General features: G+C 27.5%; 1 protein-coding gene across 1 annotated transcript; it reads right to left on the bottom strand.

Annotated features, from left to right (window-relative positions):
- Nucleotides 1–842: 842 nt before the first annotated feature.
- LOC113363780 (ribosome-binding protein 1-like) lies at nucleotides 843–13508 on the bottom strand. Its single transcript, XM_026606266.1, has 19 exons — nucleotides 13131–13508; nucleotides 12111–12315; nucleotides 11878–12045; nucleotides 11654–11812; nucleotides 11418–11499; nucleotides 11176–11280; nucleotides 9950–10095; nucleotides 9411–9689; nucleotides 8204–8326; nucleotides 8019–8141; nucleotides 7741–7867; nucleotides 5975–6090; nucleotides 5787–5900; nucleotides 4549–4707; nucleotides 4385–4477; nucleotides 3145–3372; nucleotides 1536–1652; nucleotides 1408–1467; nucleotides 843–1182 (listed from the first exon to the last, which is right to left on the bottom strand). The coding sequence occupies exons 2-18, from the start codon at nucleotides 12300–12302 to the stop codon at nucleotides 1414–1416; spliced, it is 2385 nt and encodes a 794-aa protein (XP_026462051.1). The 5' UTR covers nucleotides 12303–12315; nucleotides 13131–13508; the 3' UTR covers nucleotides 843–1182; nucleotides 1408–1413.
- Nucleotides 13509–15506: the final 1998 nt, after the last annotated feature.

Genomic DNA, 15506 nt, shown 5'->3' with positions numbered 1-15506 from the left:
TAGCACGATTAGAAATTTTATGTACTTAAATTTTTTTTGTCAAATTTAATTTTTGCGAAGTATGTTCACATCACAAAAAAGTATTTATGAAAGAAAAAAGGCTGAAACCATCGATAGTATCGATAGTTTGCAAACACTAGCTTAAAGATTTAAGTGAATTCCCCTTTAGCGCGTACAAACAATTTTTACTTTGATTTTTTATTTGATTTAATAAAATAAACATGAATTCTTGTTCTTAAAAATTCTTGTTTTTCACTAATTTTAATAGGTTTTAGAGATTAGGAACAAATCACCCATTTTTGTATAAGATCAATGTCTTTTTTTACACGTTTTTTTTTTTACACGGCTTCTTCTGGAACCATTCTACCGTGTAAAACCAGACTTAGGTGTATATATATATATTTTCTTTTTCTATCGTCATATATATATATATATATATATATATATATATATTATTGTAGAGCTTCAAACAAAGAATCCAAAAACTAATGAAAAACAAAAAAAATCTGTAATGTTATTTCTTCCACAATTTTATTCATTTTATATAAAAAAATCACCATTTTCTACTTTTCTTTATTGTTTGTTTAAATCTTATCAAGATCATGTTCCTTGACAGATGTCCTGAAGATGGAACGAACTTGTTTTTTATTACTTTTTGGATTCTGTTTTCAAAGCACTACAATATATATATATATATATATATATATATATATATATATATTAAGACGCAAACATTGTTAAGTATAAATAAATTTACATTTATTACCAATTTTTTTCAATATTTTTTCAACCCAAAAATGTGAAAAACCTTAAATAAAATTAATCTCTACCATGTGTAATAATAAATGTGTCTTTTAATGTTTCCATTGTCAAAATAAAGTACATATGTATAAATTTCAAAAGTGAAAACCAGTCCCACTTTAACAATAGATAGATTGCTTGGTTCAATTTATCTTTACTTTATCTTTTTTTTTTTAGCAATAGAAAATAATCTAGTAAATTAATTTAATAAAAATATAATACAAAATATAGCACAGTACTAAATCCTCTAAATGTGTGCGTCTATTATAATATATATATTAATAACATTCCTTGTGTAGTAGAATGATTGATTGGTTATATTATTAATATTCGTACCGCTTGTCCAAAGCAATTATTCTTCTTGGTTATACATTATCAAAGCTGAAAAGGAAAATAAAGCTAGGTGTAAGTGGCATTTAAGAGAAAAAAAACATAGAACAAATGCGCTTTACTCTGTACGAGTGTTTGAAACTTATCACAAACTGTGCTAGTGTGCTTTAATCCAGGGTTTGTTGTAAAACAGTCTCTCTAGAGTACTTTAAGCGTTATATATATATATATATATATATATATATATATATATATAATAAATTATTTTTTTCTCACCATGTCCTATAAACTTGCAGTAGGTCCATTTGTTGAATGATTTGGTGTTGAGGTCTTTTGCTACAAAAAAAGAAATAATTTTATTCCATATTATTAACTAATTAATAACTATCGTTATATATAAATACCTGAGCTTGTAATTGTTTATTCATTGCTTGAATTTCTGCTTCTTTCGCTGCAAACTTTTCTTGCCAGCGGGATTCTTCAGTCTCAACATAGGACTGTAAATTATTAAGTACTCCCTCCTGAGATAAAAAAAATATAAATATATATATATATATATATAATATAAAATTCTTCTGTAATGGTGTATGTAAATATACTCCTCCTAAACGATTATTCAGATTTTGATAAATCTTTCTGAAATTTGTTAAGGGAATTTCTTAGGATTTTTTGAATTATAGAAATATAGTTAGATTGTAGAAATAAATGGAAAAAATTACAAAAAACCGCGTATCATTGTTTGACATTGAAAATATTTGGAACATTATTTGGCATTGAAAACAAATGAAAACTGTCGTTTGCCAAAATTTCAATTTTCTTATGAGCCTAGACAATATTAGAACATGTATAATAAATTTATGATTATGAATAAGAAAAATGAAATGTCTACATGATTATTGCCGTAAAGCAGCTGAGATGTGCCAGAAATTAAAATAATATAAGATACAGTATGTGTATGGCAGATTGAATGATACACATACAAACAGACAAATTAATTCACTTATAATATAAATTTAAGTAATAATTAGGACCAACACGAGATTTGGATATGAAATTTTCAATGTAATTTTTTTTCCAATATAATTTAAGAAATATATAATTTCTTTGCATCTTTTACTAATCTTTGCACAATATTTTTAAAATACGTTAAAAATTTCACTTCAGAACAACATATGGTAAAGTAAAGATGAATACATACAATTCGGCCCTTACAATATCAATAAGGAGAAGTTTAAGATGCAATTTTGGATATCTTAAATAATAAAAAATTAAATTAAAATAATCCAACATGAAGTAACCAGTGTTATGTTATGATTATGTTTAATAATGAAAGGCTAGAACTTTTTTGCTCTCTGTGATTGAGTGTCAATAGAATAAATCGCATAAAATGCCCAAAATAAATAAGTAAAACGTTTCAAAAGCCAAATATTAATTAATGGTAATAATTTTAATAAAAAAAAAACTGTTAAAACAGGTAAAATAATAGGAGAGGGGACGCTAGAAAAAAAACCGAATAGCCTAGTAATAATATATATTAAATTATTACTAAGAAAAATGTAATTTAGATATTATAATTACTAAAAACCAGTTAAAATATGATACGAAATTATAAAAATTATAGGCAACATTATTGGAGCAATTATTTTGAGTGGAAAAATCCAAGGTAATATTGTGTACTTTTACCGCTGATACTATATATTATTTTTTTCTGAATTTGTTATACCTTATTCAATTTCCAATATAGTGTGGGAATTGAGACTCATCATATTATTTAAAGCTGTTAATACATTCAACATCGCTCATATTGATGTATATGTATTTTGGTGTGAAGAGTAATTTAAAAAACAATAATTATCATTCTTAGGTAAACGGTATATATTGGTGTAGGATATGAAAAAATTGTAGACGTGGATACAGAACAACGTCTGTTAGGTCATCTAGTATATATATATATATATATATATATATATATATATATATATATGTATATATATTTATGTAATTTTTACTTACGGTGTCCAAAACTATTTTCTTATAATTAGTAACCATGGCGGCCAATTGACTATTCTGTTCGTGCATATGGAATATTTTTTGCTTGTACACATCTAAGCATTCTTCAGGATTACTTCCTAATTCTTTAGAATTAACTGCATTTTCAGGCATTATTCTCTTAACCAATTCTATAGCCGCTTGTGCCACGGCATCTTCTGAAGGTTTAGTAGAAACTTCTACAATTTTTTGCTAAAACAGAAAAAAATTTGTTGCAGATTTTGTTAACTTCCCGTAGGGTAAGTTATAGTAATCGCAAAAAAATCGAAAATGAAAATTTTTATATATCTTTACGTTTCAGAGGTTTCTGAACATTTTGGCATACCTTAGAAAAAATGGATTTATGTGTGTGTATGTATGTATGTATGTATGTATGTATGTGTGTATGTGTGTGTATGTACGTGCGGATACAAATTTTCGTCGTCGATTTCGGGAACACGGATCAACCGATTTGAATAATTCAAAAAACATTCGAATCGTATTGATAAGGAGACGTGCTGATTAGTTTTTGGCGAAGGCAGGTCTAGCCGTTCCGGAGATACGGGGCAAAAAGTGTCGAAAACGGTAACTCAGTTTTTAAGAGAACGGAGCGTCCGATTTTAATAATTCAAAAAACATTTTACTTGTATTGACAAGATAAAGAATTGATCAAATTTTCATAAAGGCAGGTCTAGCGGTTTCGGAGATCTAACGAAAAAAGTAAAAAAAAAGCCATTTGGCGGTCAAAAATGATCATTAGACATATGCACATCAAATTTTCAGATATTTTATAGAGATTTTAACAATAAATATAAATTTTGTTTATTTTCCTATGGGTTCCGTATCAATATTTACCCGTATGCAGTTAAAGCAGTACGATTGCTTTGAAAAACAAGTTCAGATCTTCCAAAATATGTCAAAATGAAGAAAACATTTTTTTTCAAAAAAAAAAAAAAAATTTAAAAAAATTTTTTTTTTAAAAAAATTAAAAAAAAAAATTTTTTTTTTCAAAAAAAAAAGTAATTTTTTGTCCAATTTATAGTTTCTCAAAAATCTAATTTTTTCGAATTAAAATTTTTCTAAAATGTTAATCGCTTTTAAAAAAATAATAATTTTTGGTACGGGAAGTTCCAGCAATTTGCCTTAAGGCACGATGCCTTAATTGCCTTAAGACAGAATTTCACTTACAGCTAGTTTTATGATTGTTTTATAAATGTAAACTTACAGGTTGTTGTTGTTGCTGTTTAGTTAATTCCGTTACTAGTTTTTCTTTAGTCTGCAAAGCTTCCATGACGTTCCAGTTTTTAGTTCTCAACTCCTACAAAAACCAAACAAAAATATTAATAAAACAATATTTCTAAATCCTTAAATCATTTATCATTTACTCACGTCATTTTTCAATTTCAGTTCATCAAGTTGACTCTGTAGTGAACCGTGTGTTGTAGTTAATTGTGATACTTTATTTTTGAGTTCTGTGTTTTCGGTTTCCACTTGTTTGAGTTTACTGACGTTTGAATCGAGAGCGTTCTGGAGGTTCAGGAATTCCACCTGTGAGGAGGAAGAAATAGGTGAGTAAACTGAAAATTCATACATATAAGTTACGTTAATCGCCATGTCGAAAAAAAATTTAGTATTTAGTATTTATTTTTATTTAACTAGTGGTGTATGGCATTGTGTTTTGAGGCAAATTGTTGATACTTCCCGTACAGTGATTAAACATTCGAGAAATAAAAATAAACAATAATTGTTTTAAATAATTTCAAACAGATTATTTATTATAAATACATACTGTAAATTTATAAGTGCTTATTAAATTGGGAGACGAGCATATTCTACAAACAACTATGTGTTTAAAATTACAAGAAACTTGTTAAATTTTTTTTTAATTTGATTTTTTTGATAATATTGAACTCTTTTCAAAATTTTGAATATTTTTTTAAAAGTTCGAAATTTTTTTGAATTTCTGATAAAAATCGATTTCTTTAAATTTAGAAATTTTCGAAAATTACGAATTATTTTAAAATTTTTGTGAGATCGATTTTTTTTAAAATTGATATTTCTTGAAATTTTTCAAAATTTTGATTTTATTTTGAAATTATGAAAATTTGCAAAAATTTGAATTTTTTGAAACTTTAATTTTTTAATTTTCAAAATTACGGAATTTTCTATAAAAGCATTTTTTCACACCGCAAAATCTTTTATGAATTATTCAAATCGGTTGATCCGTGTTCCCAAAATTGTCGATGAAAATTAGTATCCGCACACACACGCACATATACATCCATTTTTTGTATGGTTGTAAAAATATTCAAAAACCTTTGAAACGTGAAGATATAAAAAATTTAAAATCAATTTTTTTGCAATTACTGTAACTTACCCTATGGGAAGTTAATAATACACGATAATAGTTAATAATATAGAACAAAAAGAATAGTGTTTTTCCAACAAAAATTTGATAACAAAAAAAATATCTTGATACATTTTTAACAAAACTATTTAATAAAGTTACCATGGCTAAATGTTAATTTTTTTTTTTGATTAAAATCATGTTAATATGTACTTGTAATCATGTAATATGTATCTTTAACAAATTAATACTTGAGACTTTGTTATAAATTATCTATTACCTTATTTTTGTTGTTTTCGTGAGTGGCAGCTCCATTTTGCAATTCCGATAACTCAGCTACTTGTTTCACTAGAGCATCTTTCTCATTTTGTAGAGTATTTATTTGGGTTTTTAACTGAAACACAATTATATATAGTCGTAAGCTTTCAATAAAAAAGTATACCTCTTAGTATATGGGCATAAATTTACTTGGTTAATGTGTCTATCAACATCTTCATTTTTCCTCAGAAGTTCCTTTTGTTTTTCTTCATGTTTGGTATTCAACATCGAGAGTCTGCTCATTTCAGATTCCATTGCAGCAAATCCTACAAATAATAATAATACAAACATATATATATATATATATATATATATATATATATATATATACTAGCTGACCCGGCAAACTTTGTTTTGCTGAGTAAGGTATATTCTAAACAATTTCTAGAGAATCAAAAATATTAATACTTTAAGTGCATAAGGATGTCTTGTTTGAATGCTATATACAATGAAGTGTTATAAAAACAATAAACCCCATTAGTTTATCTATATTTTGTCAATGCAATCAAACTGGAAGATTTATACACTTCAAGTCTTTTTTGGTCTTTCGACTTATTGATTACGTTTGAAGTTTTTCAGATTCTTTTTGGATTCTGGATTTTGTGTATAATTGTAAATAATACTATTGAGCTTATACAAAATTTTCAAATTTTTGCGAGGAGAGATAGAAAATGAATTAAGTATTTTTTCTTTGACCTACTTCTTGGAAAGTTTCTAGTAACATTCGATGAATTAAAGTAAATTTAATAAAAAGTATATATGTAGAGCAGGGCGAAGCACAAAGGTCCAATTTAACTTTGAGCAAATATAAACTATATTGTGAAAACCATAACAATTATATCGCAATAAATAACACATATCAAACAAACAATTATCTGACTACGTTCAGTAAACTGCCTTCTACTTTATCACTGTAGAAATGTCCTTTTTACCCTATAGACGGAGTAACTTGAAACGGCCAGGTGGCAAACAGGTTTAAAGCCTTATTATAATTTTAATGGTATTTTACAAAATAATTACATTTTTAACTAATGCTAAAAAACTAACAACGGAAAAGAATACTTGTATTATGGATTTTCAAAGATTACCGTTTATCTCCCCCATTTCAAAGATTACCGTTTTCAAATCAAGGTTATAGCTGGTTATACATCCTTTTTCCTCTACTTTCAAATATTGTTGTTAAACAATGCTTAACTTTACTGATTTTTGACACATCGGTGGTGGACCTTTTTAATCCCGGACCTTCATATATTACTATCTATTCTTCGATAAATTCTGGGAAATTATAACTGGGAAAATGTTATTCGACAAAATGTCCATTTGATCGATACCAAATTTAGGTTCTGAATTTAAATATCATAAATAAAAAATAATATAACCTAGAAAATGTTTTATAAATACCAATGGGTATATAATGATACAAATGAGATCTTTCAGAGCATCGTGTTTGAGAAAAATATGCCAAAAAGTGCATTTTCATATTAATATTTCAAAGAAGTTTATATTTTGAGTCTCTAGTAACACTTGCGGCCCGTTTACTAACGTTTTTGTATATAAATAAAACTACAAACAAAACTATTCACTACGATTTAATCATAATTAAATAATATTCACGTAAAACATCCTATTAAACGTAATCGAACATCATCTGTCAAAAACGTTTGACATTTCAAGTATTAGCCACCGTCCATTGTTTTATTTACATTACGCTTCAACAAAAATTTTCAAATTAAAAATGTAAAGTTTCTACGCGAATTTGAAATAATTTCTCACCTTTTGGACTTTCTCTGGATTGGCACGAATTTTTCAAGACTAAGACTGGCCAAATCTATTCAGCCGTTTTCGAGTTTTATTCGGACATTTGAAAGAGAGCTCCATTTTTATATATAAGATAAATATTTGTTTTGCTTTCGTACCTGATAAATTGTCCTTCGAAGATCTCAATTCGGTTTGCAATCTATGAATTTCCATTTTCAATTCATTTTCATGCATTTGTGCAACAACCCAGCGTTGGTCATAGTCAGCAATTTGTTGTCTACAGGCCTGGAAATAAATAGTAATTACATGTCAATAATTTCATTAAATATAATAACTATCTCCCATAATACAATACATCTATTATATCAAATTTGTAGCAGTTGTATTGCAAAATCTAAAAATGAATGATTATTACAAACTTCTTTTGAAATATTACCTCCAATTGTGGCATGATTTCTTGCAACTGTTGATCCCTATATGCAAGTTGTTCCTGCAATGTTTTAGTTTCCAATAACTTTGCGTGCAACGAGTGCAATTGAGAGTTCAACATAGCTTCGTTCTGAAACAAATAAAAACATTGCAAATATATGTTCTCATAGCATAATTCTTTAATGATCTTACTTCTTTCATTTGGACAATATGAGCTTCGTACTGTTGCCTTTGGGCCATCAATTCTTTCACATTCTTTTGTTCCTCTTGCAGTTGAGTTACTGCATTGTGTTCTTCAGCGAGTTTAGCCTGGTACTGAATAAATAGATAAAAAATACTTTACATATATGTATTTCAACAAAATATTTTTGAAGTAAAACTTCTGTGAGCGCGACTAGGGTGTAAATGCGTACAAATGCAACGGAAGTGCGTTACGGCAGACAAGATAAGATAAAATAAGAGTGGAGTGCCAATGATTCGTCATTCGCTCTCGATGATATGATTTCTATACGGGTCGATTGTGATTAGTCGTCGTGTCAAGTGAATAGAGATCTGTCGTTGTATGCATACCGGCATCAACGTTGTATGCGCACCGATATCAACAAGGAAATCGGCATAGATAAATAAATATTTTAAAGTTACATCGTAGTACAAATCTTGATTTAAAGAAGCCTGAATCAGAAGAATATTTTACCCCGTTCCTTGAGAATAATAAAACAAATTAAACATTTTTGCCGTGTACTAAACGTAAGTTTATTGATTAGAAAGAATTTCTATATTATTCGTAGTTTCTATAAATCTTTGAAGTTATTGAAATGAAAAATATTTTTTAACCAAAACAGATATTACAGCTATTCAAAGAATGAGATTATATCACCAGTAAAAAAGTAAAAAAAAAAAATACTATCAGTCAATGAATGTGTGTTAATTTTAATTACATGAAGTTCTTCAAACACAATTATTACATGATGAGTGAAGTTGCAAAAACAATATTTGTTTAGGCGTTGTTTAACATAATCCACTGTGTGAACGATTATTAAAGAATTTATTAATCAGCAATTACTTACTTTCCCTAATGAAGGTTCATTTCTAAATGCTAATTACAATGACAAACCGATCATGTCATATTTGAAGTATGACTTTAACCACATTATTGTTTTTAAATATTATACATATTTTTAATGCTGCTATAAATATATAATTTATAATTCATCATTATGTAAATGTGTATAATGGTTGACACTAATAAATGTGTGCATCACGACAACAAGTGTTACCACTATATTACTAATAAACATTATTCAAAATTGTTATATGATGTATTTATTTTTACTTAAATGCCATCTTGTACTATAGCAAATAGGTTTTACATTTTTTCTATTTTATCTATTACCCTTACCTGTTGCAATTGCTGTGTCAAAGTATGCTTCTCTGCATTATGGCTTTCAACCACAATTTGTAACTTATTAGCCAATTGCTGAGCTTCAGATGATTTCGATGCAATAGTTTGTTCATAGTTACGAGTTGCTGCATTGATTCTAGAACGCTCAGCATTCAATTCAGTGCGCAATTCACGTAACTTTGCTTGAATACCCAGAGATTTCTCTTGCTCGTCTGTTAGAGCTTTCTCCTTTTCTGCCAACTGTTTTTTTAGTTTCTGTACGGGGTCACTGCGCCCCTGGGAAAAAAATAAATTGGTAAATATAATATTTGGTAAATTGTTTGTATTATTATTTTTTTACAATATTTACAATATTTGTTACAACTGCTAACATATAGTAACAATGATGGACAATAACATAAATTTAAATAAAAAAGAGTACAATATAAAGGATAGTATTTTCATTAAAATGATATCCGTAGTATGATTATTTAAAAATAAATCAAATAGCAATTAAATAAAAATTGTAAATTGTTATTAAATATTAAATTTATTACCTCAAACCATTCAGTGTGTTCAGGGGTGGGACCGTGTTGTTTGTTCAGCATTAGGTCAATAAGAAATTGTAATTCGCTTCTTGAAAGTTGTGCTTTAGTTAGTAATGGCTCGAGTACGTTTATTCCAACACCGCCTTCATCATTACCTGTTAGAAGAATATTTTTCACATGATATATCATTTGTGAGAATGATTTTGACCTCCCTTAGGCTAAGTTATAATAATAGCAAAAAATAAAAAACTAGTGGTGCATGGCATCGTGCCTTAAGGCAAATTGCTGGAACTTTCCGTACCAAAAATTACATTTTTTAAAAAAAGATTCAATTTTCTTTTAGAACTCTAGAAAAAATCGATTTTGGAGATTTTTAATTTTTTTAAAAAATTGACCTTTATAAAAAATTAGATTTTTTTTTTGTACTTTGAAACATTTTGGAACATTCTAATTGGTTGATCTGTTTTCCCGAAATTCCGAAATTTGTATCCGCACACAGACACATACATCCATTTTAGCATAAAATGCCAAAATGTTCAGAAATTTTTGAAATGTAAAGATATATAATTTTTTGGGATTACTACAAATTATTCTGAGAAATTAATAAAAAATTGTATATATCTTTGTTTTAAAGGTTTCTGAACATTTTGGCATAGATTACAATTAGAAAAAATAGATGAATGTGTATGTATGTGTGGATACAATTTTTCGTCCACGATTTCGGGCGTACGAATCAACCGATTTGAATGATTCAAAAAATATTTAGCCTGTGTTGAGAGCTTAAAAAAATGATTAGTTTTTGGGAAAACAAAAAAATGATTTCAAAATTAAAAAAAAAAATTCAATTTCAAAAACTATTTTTTTTTTAAATATAGAAAATGACTCGCATTTTAATTTTAATTCTAGCCAAAATTCTAATACTGACTTATATACTTGAGATAAATAATTTAAACTTTGCAATTCAGTTCATGCAATTCTTAGAAATATAAGTTAAGGTCCTTCATTCTAATTTTGCTTGATCAAGTTTTTTTTTATTTACTTCTAATATAAAGATATAAAAATGTCGTCTTCCAATTTATAAGCTCTAATATTTTGTCTATCAAATATGAATAATAAAAGTTTGAATTTTAAATTCCTTGAATATTTCATTATAAACGGGAAGTTCCAGCGATTTACTTTGAGTCACAATACCATGCACCACTAGTTTTAAATTGTGTGAAAAATATAATTCTTACTCAATTGCTGCAAAACTGCCAATTCACTCTTTTTCTTTTTGTGCGACTTCTGTGAGTTCACATTAGTTTGCTCGTGAACTGGTTCTGACAAATGAGCTTTAGTTACTGTAAATTAAAAGATAATACTTGTATATAATGCAGAAAATAAAAGAAGTCAATTGTATTAATTTTTAATGAAAATTTCAAGACAAGCTAATGCAAAAGTGTGTAAAGCAAATAACAAATAAAAATTATATCAATACCTTTCATGTCCTTAGAAACGATAGCTTCCAACTTAGCTTTTGTTGGTTTAACAACAGTTTTGGATTTTACTGGATCTGAAGCCTGCAACATTAATATAAATTTATTATAATAAAAAAAATACAAAACAAATTAATGGTAACAAAATGATTAATGGTAACAAAATGAAAATGAGAATAATAAATAAGGTAGAGAAAGCGAAGCCTTCAAGCAAACTACTATTTATCATTATTATTACCAATTGTGCTTTCAATTTCTCCAAATCATCTTTGGGGTGAATGTTTTCGAAATGATTCAACGAAGTTGTAGAACTGGATGTTGATGGTGGTGCTGAAATTTTGTTCTCATCCTTATTCACTAAAATTGGACGTGCTGGAGCGTTTTTCTTTTTATTTTTCTGCAACCCAATTTTAGATATGTATTACTCTGATAATTACTTATAATCTCACACAATTTTCTTACCTTTAACTGTACAACATCATCATCAATTGGAATAATTTCCGGTTCTTGAAACTCTACATGAACCGGTTTAGTCTCAACTTTAACAGATTCCTCCTCTTCATCATCAACAACAGTTTGTTTGATTTCGTCTTTCAAATCCTTATTGATGATTTCCTTATTTTCTTTTGTCTAAAGTAATAATAAAATAATTTGAAATATTCATCATAATACTTAGATTTATATTTTATTTTTACCTTTTTGAGAGATTTCTTGTTTTTCTTCTGCTTTTGGTGCTGAGCCAGTTTCACAGTTTCGACAACTGTCTTCTTTTCAGCTTTAGCTTCATCGTAAGTTTTAGTTTTCATTCCAAATAGACTAATTGAAGCTAATACTGCCGCACATAATATGACTATCACTCCGAAAATGAGACCGGTGTAAATATCCATCTTGATAATATTCCTGGGGAAAAAAAAGCGAAAATAAGAAAGCTAATTAGTTAATAGAGAGTTAGGATTTATATAAATTTAAATGGAAGAATAAACAAACAAAACATTGGGTTAGCAAATTTGAGGTTAAAGTATCAGAATTGAAATTATAGACTTGTTTCTGGTTAAAAATTGCATTGCACAATAAAGTAATGATTTAAGCGATATTTCTATAAAGCACTATAATGAAAAATGATTTTAAAAAGTACACAGAAGGACAATAAATGTATATATTCCAAATTGTACATCAATAGCAATACAGATTTGATCTATGAATATAAATAAAGACATAAAGGCTAGAAGTCTTATTACGGTTATAATATTGAGTTTCTGTTCAGTGATTTAAATTAAATAAAACTGGTCGATGTGGCAAAATGGAAACACAGTAATAAACTTTACAGACGTAATACCACATATGTTGAACAATTTTTTATACAGGTTTGTAGCCTGCGAACAAAATTACATTGCACCTTAAACCAATAAATCAAAAAACATGTCCATGAAGCATTAAAATCAAGAATGTATATAGATAAATAAAACACAATTTGAAGTCTAGTATTTTACAAAAGGCTCAAAGTTTATAATATAAATCATTTATTCTTGTCAACGTGACACAATGATTCATTCTCCAAGTAGTTGAAAATTGACAAAAATACATGATGTCATTAAGTAAATAGAATAAATTCACAGATAAGTGATAAAGTAAATATAATCACATCAAATGATTCCACAAACAAACATAGTTAATAAAAACCCCTAAAACATAAGTTTAAATCAAATTATACTTACTTTTATTGCAAAAAGCGGTGTTTGACAGGTTTCCAAAGTTTGATAATAAAAATTAAAATTTACTATATATAATATTAATCTACCGTCAAATCACATAATACATATAAAACTAGATTGTAATCAAACGCAATTGAATTTTCCAAATTGATTATTTACACATTTCGCTTTGACTTATAAGAAAAACTAAAAAAAAATATTACTTTAGCGGCGTTTGACTTTTACGATTGATGAGTTGACTGAAGTTGATTTGCCGAGAGTAGCCAACGAGACACTTTTTCGGAACAAATATACATCCGGTTTAAATACGGGCTTTAAATTAAAGATTTTGGTGAAATATAATTATGATGTCTGACATTTGTTTAAAGGTATATTGTTTTAAATGAAATTGCACCGTGTGTGCATTTGTTATTGTGCTAATTCGATTCGGAATTTGCGCATTTCGATTAGACCTTCGCGCCGTCACGCTCCCACAGTGTTCCTCTCTCGGCCGGAATAATAGATAGAATTTATAGATATTGTACTATTTTAAATTTAAATTTGAATTTAAATATTTTGTAGATAATCGTTAATTTTTAGTTGAAAAAATTAAATTAAAGTTTTGTAAAATAATAGTGTACACAAAACGCCTTATATTAATGCCTAGTTGCCTAGTATTACTGGCGATCAGGCAAAATGCATTTTAATAACATTTATCAACACTAAAATTTAATTAACCCTTTAAAAAACTTTTAATATTTTTTGTATATTATTAATAATTTTATATTTTACATATTACATCATTGCCTTTTTACTCGCACGCAGCGCCACTGTCGTATAAATTGACAGTTACATCAACAACGCCATGTGTAATTTTTACGTTGAACTAGTTTGTAAATAAATAGTATGAGCACTGGTATCAAAATTAAAATATAATATTGTATATTAAATTCCCGCAGGTGTGCTACATTGATATCAATGTTTTAAGTCATTTTGAATCGTTTGAAAGCAATAAACTAAAAAAAAAATGATTTTTTCCCCAAAAGTAATTGTTTCGTCAACACAAGCAGAAAGCTTCTTGAACCATTCAAATCGGATGCTTAGTTCTCTCAAAAACTGTCCTTATTTATAAATTAGCTCTGTAACTCCCAAACGGCTGGATCTGCATTTGCCCAAATGTAATCATCACACTTCCCCATCATTACGAATCGAATGTTTTTTGGATCATTTAAATCGGTTGATTCTTAAAAACTGACATTTTTAGCATTTTTGCTCCATATTTTTAGACCCGCTGGACCTGCCTTTGCCAAAAACTAATCAGCACATCTTTCTATCAATAGGAATCGATTGCTTCTTGAATTTTTTGAATCGGTTCATCCATACGCCCGAAATCATTGACGAAACATTGTCTTCACACATACATACATACACACATCCATTTTTTCTGAAGTATGCCAAAATGTTCAGAAACCTCTGAAACGTAAAGTAATGCAAAAAAAAATATTTTTGATTTTTGGCCCATTGCTATAACTTACACTAAGTTAATAAGAATTTTCATATATCTTTACGTTTCAAAGGTTTCTGAACAATTTAGTTTAAACATTGCAAAAAATAAACCAATAATAAAAAATAATAAACTTAAAGTTTACTGTATAGAAACAAAGGAGGTTTACAAATATAGATTCAAGATCAAATTCTGGTAGATGCTAGCCAGTTAGAAAAAGGAGAAACAAGAATTGAAAAAACGAAAATAAAACAAAGTAGTGAAATATTTAAAAAAAATGAATTAAAAAAATTGGTAAAAATTTAAATATTGAAAAACAGATAAATTCACAGTCATGAACAATTGATATAATTATGATAAGTATTATAAACTGAAAAGGCAGAATTACGTTTATTTACACAAAAAGGATTTAAATTTATAAAAACAGATTCAAAAACTTTTTCTAGATCACAATTTTTTTATGCAAAATAATAGGATTTTTAGTATTAAAAGTATGATTTAAACTAATAATATGTTCCGAAAGCATTGTCTTGTATTGATTTGGAATTTTTGAATTGCAGATATATTGCTGTTGTAAATACATAATATGTAATACGCTCATTAGAAAAAAACCTATATTTAAAAACAACTGCCTAGATATGGCAAAAATAAAAGCAGATAAAAGTATATATATTTATAATAGTTATATATATATAAATAAGTATACATCAGCTATCCCACTACTAGTGTAATAATTTTCAAACTTGACTTGAGACATCTATCAATTTGCATTATCTGTACAATAACCATTCTGAGAAAATTTGCTCATTAGCTTATATTTGTTACATTATTTTTATCTATCCTAATCTCACGGTCATGACACAAATTAAAATTAATAATCAAAAATATTCGAACTT

Source organism: Ctenocephalides felis, unplaced genomic scaffold, assembly GCF_003426905.1.
Source record: "Ctenocephalides felis isolate EL2017-DRISC unplaced genomic scaffold, ASM342690v1 CF-g0.4_SCAFFOLD_00845, whole genome shotgun sequence".
NCBI lineage: Eukaryota > Metazoa > Arthropoda > Insecta > Siphonaptera > Pulicidae > Ctenocephalides > Ctenocephalides felis.
This window is presented reverse-complemented; position numbering and strand designations above follow the sequence as displayed.

Excerpts from the sequence above, each read along its gene's own strand:
- LOC113363780 (XM_026606266.1), bottom strand. The coding sequence starts at position 12,302 with ATGGATATTTACACCGGTCTCATTTTCGGAGTGATAGTCATATTATGT. Across the intron at positions 7,868-8,018 it reads AAATCATGCCACAATTGGAG|GCCTGTAGACAACAAATTGC; the intron begins GTAATATTTCAA and ends ATTTATTTCCAG. Across the intron at positions 1,653-3,144 it reads AGAAAATAGTTTTGGACACC|GAGGGAGTACTTAATAATTT; the intron begins GTAAGTAAAAAT and ends TTTTTATCTCAG.